The sequence below is a fragment of the Pyxicephalus adspersus genome, chromosome 1, assembly GCF_032062135.1.
Source record: "Pyxicephalus adspersus chromosome 1, UCB_Pads_2.0, whole genome shotgun sequence".
NCBI classification, from domain to species: domain Eukaryota; kingdom Metazoa; phylum Chordata; class Amphibia; order Anura; family Pyxicephalidae; genus Pyxicephalus; species Pyxicephalus adspersus.
The window spans coordinates 48,637,529-48,653,744 of NC_092858.1; the positions used below are offsets into that span (position 1 = coordinate 48,637,529).

The 16,216-nt window shown below is 38.8% G+C and overlaps 1 protein-coding gene across 1 annotated transcript in view; it reads left to right on the forward strand.

Moving 5' to 3' along the window:
• VWA8 (von Willebrand factor A domain containing 8) overlaps positions 1–16,216 on the forward strand; it is a 197,537-nt gene that overhangs the window by 162,901 nt on the left and 18,420 nt on the right. Inside the window, exons 40-41 of the mRNA XM_072410304.1 lie at positions 4,256–4,412; positions 9,015–9,123. Coding sequence (XP_072266405.1) covers positions 4,256–4,412; positions 9,015–9,123 — 266 coding nt within the window. The remainder of the gene's footprint in view (positions 1–4,255; positions 4,413–9,014; positions 9,124–16,216) is intronic.

Sequence of the window (16,216 nt, forward strand, 5' to 3'; positions counted from 1 at the left end):
CCCATATGCTTCCTAATGCCTTAATTTGATTTTAACTTATATTAGCTCTATTCATATAATTTTGTTCTTTTTTAATGATTGTTTTAAGAATTTCAATCCTTTTTTTACTTCTTGTTGGTCATTGCATACAACTATAAAGGATAGATTTAAAAGATCTGTAACAAGGATGTTCTCTCTCAAAAACTGAAATTTAATCAGGGCAGGTTTTAATCGATACCTGTCATTATTCAACACTAACTATTAACAGTGTGATGCAGTTAGAAATCAGAAGGTTAAAGATAAGCAAACAAGTGTTAATGTAACATTACCTTTTATGATGACAACCAGGCAAATGAAAGTCCTGCATGATGCAAAAATGTTCCTTCTGCTACTGAAATGAAAAAGAGGATTAAACAAATTAGGGCTTTACTTGTCACATCGTCAGTGGAGATGAGTCATTGTATGACAACCTAATATTCACATTAGAAATAGCACTGTGGCCTGCTTTGGTTACTCTTTCTTATTGTAAAAAGCAAGATTTTGCAAATTTAGTTTAAAGAATGGGCCATATAATAGGTGAAAATATACTCACATATAGAATTAGGGAAGACAATGTTTCTGAAGTTCAGTAACAAATCAAAATCAGTTTTGGTGTGTGTGAATTGTGTTGCCAGAACACTAGTATAACCATATACATTTTTGGTCTGGTGAGTAGACAACTAGGGAAGCTGCAATACCAAATCATCTGTATCTTTTTTGTTATGTAACTAATTTTAGTGTTTTTGGTGTATTTTTAAGCCTATTAGCAAACATTTCATTTTTTCTTAAGAGACAAGATTATAGAATGGAGGTCCAAAACATAAATACAATGGAATAGTATTGTTAGCTCTACTGGGAACAAAATACAACTACTTAAACCAGAACATCATGCACCATATAGAAAAATAGAAAAAGCACTGCATGGTCTTATAACTTGCATAATAATTTCAATGAAAAAAATCAAACAGCCATGTATGGGTAGAAAAGCATCCAGGTTTCATGCACAGTTTGTAAGGATGTCCTGTGTTTTTTTTTTTTTTTTTTTTTTTTTTGGAATGAGCCCTTACTGTTACAATTGCTTTATGGTTGGGTATTCTTGCTAAAATACTTTTACTTTTAAGGTTTCTTACACATCACTACCCATACATAATTGAAGGTTTTGTGTATGGTGGGTAAAAAGGTCAAAGCAGATTCTGATGACTGGCAATCATTATAATGACAGGCAAAGCTCTTATCTTAGGTTTAAAGTAAAAAAAAGGGATAAACACCATACTTCCCAGTCCATATATATATATATAAATAAAGCTAAAATTAAAATACCTGATTAATATAAATTAATAAAAATGTCACGTTATTTACATTGGACATATAATTTAACTGTGGTGTACATAAACTTTTAATAATTGCAAGGAAGCATACATGTTGTTATTTGCAGACTTTTTGTAATAAGGTCATTTCTATACACCTAATGCACAAGAAATTAGATTTCAGAAGTCACTGCAGACAGTAGTACCAATCATTTTATTTAAAATCTTTAGATAAGTATTATATATGGAGTATGAAATAATCACAGTCAACAGTTCTAATCATTCTCCTTTAAGCCCTTAGATGAGCTTTAAATGTGGAGTTGATGGAAAGATTTTAGATGAAGTAATGCAGCAGAGGAAGTTCCTGTCATTTAAGGACATTCTAAAAAGTTAAATTTTGGCAGTAAGAGGAATTTAGCATAGGAATATAAAACATATTGAGGTAATATCTGTTACTGAATGCCTCTGCATCTGAAGCTTGACATTAGGAAATAGTTTGTTTCAGGTCTCAACATTAATAGTTCATTTTGCAACATTTACTGTGCATTAACCTGAAAAGGATCATTAATGCTATTAGAACTTCATTTTAAAGTATGGAACTAAGGAACCAATATAATTACAACTATATAGTTTACATAGTCAGTGCACTTATAGGTCTCTGATATGGTAGACATAATGCATGTCCTGAAAAACATTGCAAAAGTAACAAATGCTGTACAAAATGAAATACTGTAACAAATAGCAGCTAATGGCACAGCAAGCCAACATGGGTTAAGGCCAACAATGACAGAAGAATAAAGCATTAAATAGTAGTTAAAGTGTATGAAAAAACTGAAACCATTTGAGGGGGCAATAAGTAATACTTTGTGGGATAGAATAGCTATTAATGAAACGTTCAGCAGTTACATTTCCATTCAACGTAATGTGAAGAAATAATATGACATCCTTTGTAGGGAAGGTGAAGGAATGCATGGTGTTTTTTTTAATACAAAAGTGGAAGTGGATGACTTATCCCAGAGACTTTTACAAGCTCTGCTTTACCAAAAGGGGTTGTGTCTATCTTTTAGTTGAAATCATTTAAATATATGCCTGATGCATCAAAACAAAACATGAAGGAACCAAAACCTTACTACTGGCAACATACTGCAGAGAAGGACCCTTAAGCTACGTACACACTTCCAATTATTATCGTTGGTAAACGAACGATCCTGCATGATATCTGCGAACGATCGTATAGCACCGATCCTGTACATACAGATAACGACACGATCGTTCGCAGATATTGTACACACGATAGATGCGATCGTTTGAACGATACAGGAAGTGACGTGCACCACAGGAAGTGAGCGAACGTTCGTTCACCGCGCATGCTCAGACCATGGACGATCAATGAACGACCGTACACACGATAGATGGTCAACGATCGTCGTCCAATCCGATCCGCCGGTCCGGTCGTTCATTTCCAACGACTATCCTCGTTCGTCGGCGTCGTTGGTTACTTTTTTTTACGAACGAGTTTTGCCCAATCGATCGTTCGTCGTTCGTTCGTCGTTCATTTCCAACGATAAAAATTGGAAGTGTGTACGCAGCTTTACTCTCTGTACAGAAATGTCTCAGGAGTTATCTGACGCATGCCCTGCTGAGTAATAGCTAGAGATTCCACTTCAGCAGCAGCCTAAACTTAGCTGATATCTAATCTATAGGTGTACAGAGAGCTGACTCTTTCCACAAAGAGAGCAATGGTCTTTTTCTGCAGCATACTGCCCAGGGTTAGGATTTTCTACTCTTTTTTGAAACAAACTGAAAGACTTTGCACAAATATGTGCTAATGCACCTTAAATGTATTTAAATGATTACAATGGTAAGCTTAACTGGGCTTTAAAAATTTAAAACACAAGTGGCCAAACACCATTCTAGTGGTATGAACTTTAAAGCTATTTCTCTAGGCATATGAAATTATATTAAGTTTAGTTAGAAAATATCTTTAATTAGTTTTCACATTTTTGCACCCAATGAACATTGCACATTTCACACTTTGCACCCAAAGAAAACAGAATTAGGAGGGGAAAACATTTTTTTCATAGACCTCATACAACCAGTTATAGACCTCATACAACCCCAGCACACTAATCTGGATATGTACTTAAAATGAGAGCCAAATTGAGACAATAAAGACAATGTTTTATTGCTTTGCACAATGATGACAATTAAAGTTTAACATGCCTACATTAATAGAGAGACAGGTGTTGACCTCATCAGTGTGCTTCTTTTTTCTCATTGTGTAATCTGAGATTGGTAAAAAGGTTGAATTGTTTAATCCAAATTTTGAAAAGTGAGATCTCCAGCCTGGATAATATATTTTATGATCACAAAACTGGTTGAACAGAATTACACATCCTTTTAAAACCCTAAAGCAGTATATGATTATGTATTTTAGTTGTGTATTTAGCTCTTTTCCTGCAGTCTGGTGTTTAATGAACATTTGTGGAAGATATGACAGTTGTGACACGTGTGGTAATCCACAGATTGCTGAGGGGGATCCACATAGTAATAAGGTAATTGTTGGCTTACCACACTTAGGGGTACTGTGCTCATATAAAACACATTATTTTTTGTGAAACACCAACAGTTTCTTTATTTAAATTATCAGGCAATAGCTTTTGTAGTCTGTAACAGAAGGGATGGTAATCATTCTTTTATGGTCGAAAAAGGAACAGTTGGTAGGTTAGTTGGAGAGAAAAATGGAGGAGAGAAAGAAAAAGGAAACTGAGAAAGTAAATAAAGGAATGAGAAAAGATAGTTAATAGAAATGGTTGGTTACTTTAGTTTATAAAAATAAAACTTTTTTGTTGTACCCCAAACATGTTTTTTTTGTACTCTGTATTTACTCTTTCCTCACTATTGTTATACCTATTTTCTGTTATTTTCAGGTGGCAGAGACACAGCAGGATTAGGTGGAAAGGGTGGTCCATACCGCCTGGATGCAGGACACAAAGTCTACCAGGTATCACAGGCAGAGAAAGATGCAGTACCTGAAGAAGTTAAAAGAGCTGCTAGAGAAATGGCAGAAAAAGCATTTAAACAGAGGTAGGTGTGACTTGAATTGTGGATAAAAATGTAAGTGTACACAAGCAGTTTACATTTATTGGCTTACACTTTATTACTTTTGCTAAAATTTGAAAAAAAATCAGTTTCAACATATATCTACAATATACAAATATGTAAAAATGGACTCACTTACTACAAGGTAATTAAAGGCTTGGTACAATAATGGTGTTTTTACATACCTCATTACATACCAGCATTAAAGATCTTTGCACATTTGGAAGCTTCAATTTACCATACCTGTTTTTGAGTCTAAACTGGTTGTGACTGGGCAGAAATCAAAGCATAAATGATCATAAACAAAGAACACAGTAGGAACATTATTAAATTCAGTAAAAATAGGAATTGTTTACATTTTCGTCTGGCTCTCTCAATTTCAGAATCTAACTAAGTTTGTTTCTGACCAAATATCAATTTTGGAAATAAAATTAAATTTATGTAAGTAAGACATTACTTGCAACTTCCCCTGCTTAGGTAAAGAAAAAGTGGATGATTTATTCGAAAAGAAATAAAAATAGTATTATATATTGAATGACAGTTTGGGTCTCCCTAACTTTGCATGTAATCAATCAATAAGTCAGTGGTCCTATTTTTAACAGTTTACTGTAGTATATCTACTTTTATATTATATTTAGGTTTTAATGGCAGTTAAAAAATCCCCTCATTTAAGTTCTGATATGCATTTCCCTAAAGATCTATTTTTTAGATAATATACCAGTTTGTCCGGTTGAGAAGGGTTAGAAGCTCTGTAAAAGATTTTATTTCTGTGGATGGGGCATGGGGTATGTGTAGATTTTATTTACATTTTTATGGCTGGCTTTGTTGTTGAGATTGTGAGATTTTTCCCACTTCTGGTCTGGGTACATGATCAGACCTTTAATAAAACCAAATAGACCTCATACCAGACTTTTTTGTCTATAGACAACTGTAACAAAACAGTTTTAAAAGAAAACTGAGTAGTTAACTTGATCTGTTAAATTTCATTGCAGATGTTTTCTAAACTGACCACATGGTCAATTCACAGCCTTAAAATATATAGAAATAAATGTATATCCTTTTATATATATTTGCTTCAACAAAAAAATATCCACATTTATATTCCTGAACAGCATACATGCCACTTACACCATAACTATTTCTATTAGTATCTGTTAGTACTGTGGCACTTACTGCATCCTACATGTGGGCAGCTCGTAAAATGGCAATTCGCCTTGCAAATTTACTGTACAATTTTCTGAATTTATTCTATTTGCAGATAGGTGCCACATTTTTGTTACGCTACAGTAGAAGGTTGTGTTATAGCTAAGGACTTTTTTTCTCAAGCTCATTGTTGACAGATACATGCATTTCAATAGCAAATCAGATTTTACTTCCATTGTTATGATGACACCCAAATGTGCAGTGTTTCCAGTTATTAGCAAGGTCACAGGCAAGTTGTTAGATGAACATGCATGTGAGAACATTTTTGAGGATGGTGATTGGAGGAGAATGAAGGAGGGAAAAAAGAAAAGGCAACTTAGGTACAGCTGACACCCACAGACATGAGATTGCCTTTGACCCAGATAAAAATTGACCAGATCAGGTAGCAATCTGCTGCATTGTATTAATGTGTTGTGTTAAAAACCATTTCGCCACTTGTGCCGCCTTGTTTATTAGAATAACTTTATATGTAATGGGAGTAACCTGGAATTACTAGCAGTGACTTGTGAAAAATCTTTGTGGCATTATTGTACTATTATGCAATATCAATGAATGTTTGCTGGTATTGATTTGATGTGTCTAGCAATTATTAGTTTTAATGACTTTTTTGTCTGCTTTTCCTGTATTAAATGTTGCTCTGTGGAGAGCAATCTTGAGAGATTACCCTTGCACTTAAGCTACGTACACACTTCCAATTATTATCGTGGGTAAACGAACGACGAACGATCCTGCACGATATCTGCGAACGATCGTATGGCACCGATCCTGTACATACAGATAACGACACGATCGTTCGCAGATATTGTACACACGATAGATGCGATCGTTTGAACGATACAGGAAGTGACGTGCACCACAGGAAGTGAGCGAACGTTCGTTCACCGCGCATGCTCAGACCATGGACGATCAATGAACGACCGTACACACGATAGATGGTCAACGATCTTCGTCCAATCCGATCCGCCGGTCCGGTCGTTCATTTCCAACGACTATCCTCGTTCGTCGGCGTCGTTGGTTACTTTTTTTACGAACGATTTTTGCCCAATCGATCGTTCGTCGTTCGTTCGTCGTTCATTTCCAACGATAAAAATTGGAAGTGTGTACGCAGCTTTACCACCTAGCAATCTCCCTTTTGAACTCCATGTCCTGGAAATGCAATCAACATTTCCAGTGTAGTAGTCCTTCCCAAATCAGTATTATAAACCTGAGTTTCTTTTTTTTTTTTCTTCTGGTTGAGGTGGAACATATTTTAATTGCAGCCTCTTTTTTGGGATTGTCCACTGCAGTAAGAAAACTATGATGTCTGGTTCACAGTGGTATCCCAAAATTCATGGCTAGGCTAGGTTTGAGAAGAAATTGTAATTGACAGCAGTGGCTACCTGATGAAGTAATCAACGTTGCTTTTCTCCACCAAACGTTACTTGAAATAAAATATTATTACAATTACTATATACAGTATATAGCCAACACTTGTATCTTTCATTTCATATGTGAGAAAGAACATTTCTCACAGTACACATTTGTCTTCTTGCTGCTACTAAATGTTCACTTCTTGGAACGCACAGGTTTACATTTTTGTGTATGTAACCAACATTATTTTAAAAGCTTTGTAAGGTAGTGTCTAAACTTGAGTGATCATATGTTTACCTATTTCTTCATACTCTGCATACTCTCCAAGCATTTTACCTACTGATAAGTTGTTATGAAATGCTAGATAGGTTGTGGGGAAAAATAACTTTATTTTACAGCTGTAGTGTAGCTTCAAAGAAAGCAGTTTTAAAAATGAGCATATTTTTTGCATTTTAATATACACAAGAAAATGTTTTCCTGTTTCAGATCTGGGTACCTTTAGGAGAGAAGCTGGTGGTAAAAGTGAAGTGTGGGGGGATCAAGACCGCATAATGGTCATTTTTGGGTTTAGCTGATAGCTAAGCTCACCAAACACTTTGAAATCTCATCTATCAACAAGTATTTAATGCAAGATTCTACCTAATTTGTTAACTACAATGTGCAGATGGCAGGGGACAAAGGCAGCAGAGGGGACACTTGAAGCGCTAAAACTGCTGTTTGCTTTGAAGAAGCTGAGAAGACATTTAGAGTGTGGAGCAGAGTGCACTGTGGCTGGGAAGCAGTAGCTGTAAGGTGGCTTGGAAAGAATGCATTATAAAAGAATAGTAAAGTGATGGGGAGTCATTCTTTGGCACCAAGGAAAATAGGGAGATGGCCATGAGGTAGCCAGGAGGCATGTGCTGTTAGTCAGCCTAAGGTGGCTGCAGAGATATTAGGGTGAAGTAGTTGGAGAGGTATGTACTGTCAGAATGACATGGTCATTTTGAAATATGCACTTTAGGAAAAATCTGAATTTCCCCTATAATGTGGTCCTCTCGTACCCCTCGATCTGGTGCAGCAGGATGTAGCTGAGATTTACCAAGCTGTACATGATGGAGGTAGGGGTGTCAGTTCAGCACCAGGCAGTGGGAGACCTCTTTTCTGAGCAGATGGTGTTGACAACCCTGCTAACAGGAAATCAGCCAGTACTCAGCCCCTCAAGTTGTTCATACCAGATACAGTTGCAAGGTTAAGTTGGGGTCTTTTTACCAGTGTATACACCAGGGGTGCCCACACTTCTTTAGCTTGCAAGCTACTTTTAAAATGACCAGGTCAAAATGATCTACCAACAATAAAAATGTTAAACATATGTTTATTTTTATATATATATACCAAGTTTACTTTATATTTAAAAAATATATGGTGTACCTTGCATACCAGCATGAACATGTATGGCACAATACAATTCTGTAAAATTTTGGCCATTACCTTACTCTCATGACGTTTTTAAACTGAATGGAATCAGCCAAAGTTTCATAGTCCGGACAATAGTTGCTGGTAGCCAGCCTCAAACAGACTTTCAAATGATCATCAGTCATGGTGGAACGGTATTTGAACTTAATAACTCGCGGTAGAGTTTATTTTGAAAGGCAGGGCTCCGTGATCTACTCGCGTTGCCTTTGTGATCTACGTGTTGGGCACTCCTGGTATACACAGTGTCTTTGGACTGTATTTGGTATTTTTGTAGATGGGATTCCTGAAGTATTTCACTAGAAAGGCATGGCTTGCATGCCTTGCACCAGCCAGAGGCCAGGGTAATTTCTGTCAGTGGACAACAGGGGCATTCCAGTAGCTAACCTTCAGTTTGGCATTGGACCTTGACAGCGTATAGTAATTTTTTTTTTTTTTTATGTGCTGCTTGATTTTCTTCTGTTATGCAGACTATTGACAATTAGCAACAGGGATCAAATAATTTCCACCAAGAATTTTACATCTAATGTAACGTTTATTATTTCTTGCTCAATACCATTATGATTTTTTTGTTTGTTTTTTTAGATTAAAGGAAATTCAGATGAGTGAATATGATGCTTCTACATATGAGCGTTTCTCAGGAGCGGTACGCAGACAAGTCCAGTCTCTTCGAGTCATTTTGGATAGTTTGCAGGTAAACTATGATAGGGGATTTTAATGATACAAACAATAGAGAATATATATACATTTATAACATGTTTCTATATAGTTGTAACAGAGAATATGTTCTGTATACAGTTGCTGCTAAATGATTATGCATCAACCTTTGAAATTTTGTTTGACCCCTTTGTGAAAAGTTAAATAAGGTATGACATTGTTCTAATTTTGAGATGTCCAGTGCCAGCCCTTAAAAGTCACATGTCTGCACACATTTTTAGTATTTCTGTTACAGACAGAAAAAAACAAAACAAAATTTGTGATAAGATAGTTTACAATATTTTTTTCAAAACCGAACTGTTATGTGGCCCTCCACAATAAGAGATAGACACCCCTGTTCTAAGTTATATTATTATTTTACATTTTTACAAGATGTAGTATTATAGGCAATTTATCACAATTGATTCAGGTATACTAGATGGAATGCGTTTGTATGTTTACACTTTCTTTGTTAAAGTTCTCTCTGGAAACTCCCATTTCCTCTCATGATCCAAAACTTTTCAAATTTCATTCAGATTGATTTATGTATGTACATTGTGAGCATGTTCAGAAAACAGGGACTGTAAACTACTCTATGGCCCTGATTTATGAAAGCTCTGCAGGCTGGGGATAATACACTTTCAGAAGTGAAGCTGAGTGATCCACAAAACATGGACTGGATTTTTCAAAATTATTTGCTATTTGCTAGCAAATGTTTTGAATCCTGGACCAGATCTATTCCAGGTTTGGTGGATCACCCAGCTTCACTTCTGAAAGTGTATTATCCCCAGCCTGGAGAGCTTTCATAAATCAGGGCCTATGTATTTACTAAAGCATTGGACCTGATTTATTAAAGCTCTACAAGGCTGTAGAGGTTACACACAGGTTAAACTCATCAGGTTTGGGTGATACAGCAAACTTGGTATGGATTTCTTAAAAATAATTTGCTATTTGTTAGCAAATGTTTTCAATCCTGGACCAGATCCATTCCAAGTGTCCTGGATCACACAGGTTCACTGATGAAAGTGTGTCTTTTTCAGTATGGAGAGATTTCATAAACCAGGCCTATTGTGTTAATTTACAACTGCAATTTATCACATTTCTTATTCGTATTCATAGTTTAAACATTCTACCATGTAATAAGGCAAAATAAAAAAAAATGGATTACTGCATCTCTTGCACATGGCCCCATGTTTATTACCTAAATATGCTGCAAGTAGAAAAAAATAACTATTCATATGACAGAAATATAATACCCCCCTTTTTGAATTGACAACTCAGATCCAACGTTCTAAGCATGTGTTGTCATCCCTGTATACTTCACTTAGAATGGGTTACAGGGGGGCGTGGCTTCGAGATGGCGGCGTGAGGAAGCTTTCGGCTTCCACCGCACTTCTTAGTCTGGCAGCCTCCGCAGCCGTTTTTCTTCCCCTGCAGTCGCATGCCACAACTTACCTCCTTACTGCTCCGCACTGATGACTTGGAAAACCGCAGCAGGAGAAATAATGTACGCCTCAGGGGGATCCCTAATGCTACGGCTAATGCTGACCTACATGCAACTGTGACTACCATCTTTAACATGCTTCTTGACCGCCCCTTAGATACGGCCATTGAAATTGACCGGGTACACAGAGTGCGTAGTGTTCGCGACCGCAGCTCCAATTTACCCAATGATGTACTATGCCGGGTTCACTACTATACTTTAAAGGAGGAGATTATGAGAAAAGCATGGAGACTAGGTCCTGTGGACTTTGACGGTGCCAGTATACAGTTATTGCCGGATGTATCAGCTCAGACCTTGCGTATGCGCCGTGTTCTCCGCCTACTTTTGGAATGAATTCGTTCTGCGGGGGCCTTTTCTTCAGAAGAAGCAGCCTCTCTGCAACGGAACCGCAGGAGGGGCATTCCCCGGAGACCTGGGCGTGTTGCGACACAAGGAGAGAGGATCACACTGGGCCCTACGGCCAATGAACCTTGAGTTTCACCCTACTGTGCCGGATAACTATCTGGGTTTGTTGGTTCGCCCCCTTGGAAACTGCTGTAAAATATAGTATTACCATTACAGCTGAACTGATTTATGACTTCTGTTTGATGCAATTTTGCTGCTGCTCCTATGTTTTTATTTGGGGGGGATATCTGCCTTGTTTTGCTGAGTACTATGTGCCTGCCCATTGTTGACTTGATTCCTGCGATAATGTTATACCTGTTCTGCAAATGTACCTATATTTATGCTCCCCCCCTTTTTTGCTGTTTATATGTGGTACAGGGTAATGCTGGAATGTGGCGAGTGCAATGTTTACTTACCAACCTGAGGGCAAGTACTTATGGTGGCTGCTTTTAGGGTGTGCTCTGCAATGCAATTCATGTCATAGGATTTGTTTTCCTCCCATTTGACTTCCGTGATTTTATCTGGGAATAGTTAGAGGTATGGCTTTTTATACTGCGGTAATTGCGGCAGTTTTAGTGGTGCCTTGGGGGGGTTGCCGGTTGTGGCCCCTTCTTGTTTAGCTGTTTACATGGCCCTATTTTCTGGATACTGTGGCGGGCCTAGCAACCCACTGTACTACGGATGGTTTGATATGGGGCAGCGGCCACTTGATAATGATTGGCTGCTTTTGTGTTACTGTTCTGGGTCTTTGCAATACGTTGGCCGGGTCGGCAGGCTCCTCACGTGCGGCTTTGGAAGCAGTTCAACAAAAGGTGTCAGGAGTTGATCCTAGAGTGATAACTGTGGATCCTTCTGGTTGTGCTATGTAATCCTCTGTGCCCACCCTAGAATTTGATCAGGGCCAAGTTGAAGTACAGCCTGCCTCCTTACTGCTAGGCGCTAGTGAGAGAGATTTCTAATGTGCTCGCTATGGGGGGACTGCCACATGATGAGGATTGAATGCTTTCCCTGTGATGCTTTGTGCCTTTCTGCCCAATGAAGCTCAAGGCTCTTGCTATGATACATACAAACACGCTCTTGTCCATAATATGGGTTTGTTTATTAATAATTTAGGTTGGCAAACTGATTGGTCCACGGTGGGCGGTGTCCCAGACTTCAAGTGGCCTAATGGGTCTACCCCCGGGGTGGATCGATGGATGCTATTTGAGCCAGATTGCTTATTACTACTGGCGGCGTTGGGGGCGTGGACTACTCTGCATTAATGATTGTATGAGGGTCTGTACATAACTATATGTATGTTTTTAGCGATAGATATGCTACCCTAGTTGGTTTCCTCCATGTTTTTGATTTACCTGGGGAAGCAATGTTGATTCATTCTTATATTGTTTTTATCTGAGTCTGCAATATAGGCGGATTTTGGAATGTTAGTTCATAAACTAGTTGCGCTGGAGGCTGGTGGAGCCATGCCTCTGTCGAGTTCCACTACCCCCACTAGTTTGCTCCTCAGCCTGGTGGTTTGCAGCTAGGTACTGATTAGTATTATACTACCTGGTGGGCTTCGGTTGTTCGACCGGAGCACTTTCCACCTCCCTTTCTCTATTTATTCCTTCTCTTCTTCCCCTCCCTCCCTCTTTCTTTTACTCCCTTGTATCTGTTTCTCTCCTAGGTCCACCCCCCCCTGCAGTGGAAGCATAAGATCCAGCGCCCACATGTCATTAAAAATTACATCTATTATCGAGGTTGTTAAAGACATTAATGATCCTTGCTCATATGAAAGAATTTTTGCTTTATCTCAAAACAAGTTTAAACAATTTCTTAAAAATTGGGAACCATGGTTTACCCATAAGAAATGTGTTGTAAATCATTTTCCTTAAATTTTACAATTATCTTTGAAATTACGTAAGAATATGACAAGAGGTATTGTTATATTTAAGACATTCCTTTTCTTTTTTTTTTTTTTTTTTTTTTCTTTTTTTTTAATATCGGATATGTATCCCATTTAGATTTAAGGCTTAACAAGGGCTGGTATATACTTCTGTTTGTGTTTTTGTATGTTTATGTTATTGTATTTTGTACTCTTTTTTTACTCTCAACTCTCTCCTTTCTCTCTATCTTTTCTATTCTCTTTTCTTTTCTCTTTTTTCTAACTATTTTGCTCCATACAACTATTTTGTTGGAGTCCTTTTCTCTCCCTTTTTCTTTTTTCAGTTGAAAATGGATATGAACAATTTTTCTTTTTCAAAGTTAATGCTTTTCATTTGTCACCATAATTTTGTATTTGTTCATGTCCTTTAATAAATAAAAATTCTTGAAAAAAAAAATTACATCTATTAATGCGAAAGGTCTTAACTCCCCGGCCAAACGCTCAGTTGTGTTAAATTCCCTCAATAGCTCAAAATGTCAGATGGCGTTTATACAGGAAACGCATTTCCACCACGATAAGATACCTTCACTTAGGAACCGTCGATTTCAGACAGCGTACCATGCCTCATCCCCAGACTCTAAGTCCAAGAGTGTTAGCATATTGATTGATACATCCCTCCCTTGGACGTTAGTTACTTTGAAGATGGATCCAGAGGGGCGATACCTCCTAGTTAAGGGGAGGATCTACACTAGGTTGTTTACCCTGGTTAATCTGTATCTCCCTAATACTAACCAAGTGTCTTTTTTGGAGGACTTTCTTGAGGTTGCTTATGTGTTTGCGGAGGGAGTTTTGATAGTGGGGGGCGATTTTAACTTGGCATTGGACCCAGCCCACAATGTTTCTAGGGGGGCTTCCCACCTACCTTGTTCTGTCTTACGACGCCTGAAAAGCCTCTTACACCTTCATCAGCTGACTGATATATGGAGACTACAGCACCCTAGTGAGCGTGACTACACTTTCTATTCTCCTGTCCACAAAACTTACTCGCGTATAGATTTTTTTCTGGTTAAACATGATGCAATCCCACAAGTCTACAGTACAGAGATAGGGAATATTACTTTCTCAGACCATGCACCGATTTCGATTACGATATTGTCTGATGTTCCCCCTCCTAGGGGCGGTTCTTGGTGTCTAAATGAATCTCTCTTATCCTCTGGCGATTTTGGAACTCATGTGGAACAAGAGATATTGGCCTTCTTTGATAGGAATGAAGCGTCTGTCTCTAGCCCCCTGAATGTATGGGAAGCCCACAAATGCTATGTGCGAGGTCTGTTAATTCAGCAAGGCCATAGGATTAAAAAAGAACGCCAACAGCTGCTGAAGCAGCTGCTTCAAGATCTGTACGTTCTGGAGACTAGACATAAACGTGGCCACTCCCCGGATATTGAGGCACAATTAGTGGAATTGAGAGGGAGAATAAATATGCAGTTCTGTTTTCAAGCAAAGTCCCAACTTGACAAATGCAGGGCGTTCTTCTATGAATATAATAACAAATGTGGGAAAGCATTAGCGCGTGCCCTAGGAGTTAAAAGGGCCCGTACCTTTATTCCTTGTATCCAGTCGACTACTGGTACCCTTCTGCATCCTTCTCAAGATATAGCTGATGCCTTTCACTAATTCTACTCCAAGCTTTATAACTTGAGGGGAAACCCTGAGCCGGGTTCCTTGGACGCAGTTAGAACGAATATACAGGAATACTTAGCGGCCTTTGGTATCCCTAGGATTCCGGAAGAGGCTTTGACAGCATTGGATGCTCCTATTACTTTAGCGGAATTACAAGCAGCTGTAACAAAAGCACCCACGGGTAAGGCCCCAGGTCCCGATGGGTTTACCCTAGCCTATTAAAAGCGTTTTCTTCCTCAACTCTCTGCCTCCTTTTTGACGGCCTTCAACGCACTTTCTCAGGAACATCCGCTACCTGCTGACTCCTCTAGGGCACATATCACAGTCATCCTGAAACCAGATAAAGATGCTACGTTGTGTGCAAACTATCGCCCAATATCGCTACTAAATTGTGATACTAAGCTTTTTTCTAGCATTTTGGCGAGAAGGCTAACACCTGTCCTTCACCGCCTTATTCATTCCGACCAGAGTGGTTTCCTCCCATTTAGGGAGGCAAGGAATAACACTACTCTCACGCTAAACTTGATTCACCATGTGACTGTACACAAAATTCCTTCAATGATCTTCTCGGCAGATGCCGAAAAAGCTTCAATCTTGTTAACTGGACATATATGCACCAAGTCCTAAATTTTATAGGCATTCCTAGCAAGCTTTTTTACGTGGATACAGGCCCTCTATAGAAACCCTACCGCTTCTGTTCGAGTCAATGGACTTCTTTCCCGTCCACTCTTTATTGCCAATGGCACAAGACAGGGATGCCCGTTGTCTCCCTTACTCTTTATTCTACTCCTTGAACCCTTACTGGGCCATATTCGCAAGAATTCAGATATTAAGGGTGTTAGGGTAGGCTCCATTGATCACAAAGTGGCTGCATATGCGGACGATCTTACCTTTTATATTACTGCTCCCCAGGTGACCCTTCCCAACTTGCTATTAGAATTGCGTCGATATGCTCAGCTCTCTGACTATAAAATCAATCTTCAAAAATCAGAGGTATTGGACATTAACTTACCGCCTGAGACACGGAAAGCGTTGGCACCCTCCTTCCCGTTTAAATGGGTTCGAGGTTTTGTTAGATACCTGGGCACTAATATCCCAGCTGACCTTAGAAGAATAGTAGAACTGAACTTTTTACCACTTCTCAATGTCATACGCAGTGATCTCCAGCGATGGGGGCAACAGACCTTTTCTTGGTTTGGTCGGTGCAATATCTTAAAAATGAACATCATGCCACGTCTTCTCTACTTACTGCAAACGTTACCTGTACGTATTCCCCTTCATTTGCTGCATAAAATTCGCTCAGAATTCTTGAGATTTGTGTGGAACACTGAAACACCTCGTCTTAACAAATTTATTCTTCGACTTCCAAAGGATCAAGGGGGGATGGCTTTTCCAGACCCAATACTGTACCACAGGGCGGTACATCTGACCCGTTTAGTAGACTGGTGTAGACATGCCTGCTTTAAGGGATGGGTGACCCTGGAGGACGGGCAGTCCCCTATAATGTTAAGTGTAGCGGCATAGTCCCCAGTTGAGGACACGGTTGCCTTACGCCAACACCCTCTGATAGGTGAGATGCTTAGAGTGGTGGCGAGGTATTTCCGCACGGAAGGAATTACTGTGTTCCCCTCCCCTATGTCCCCCATCCTCGGACAC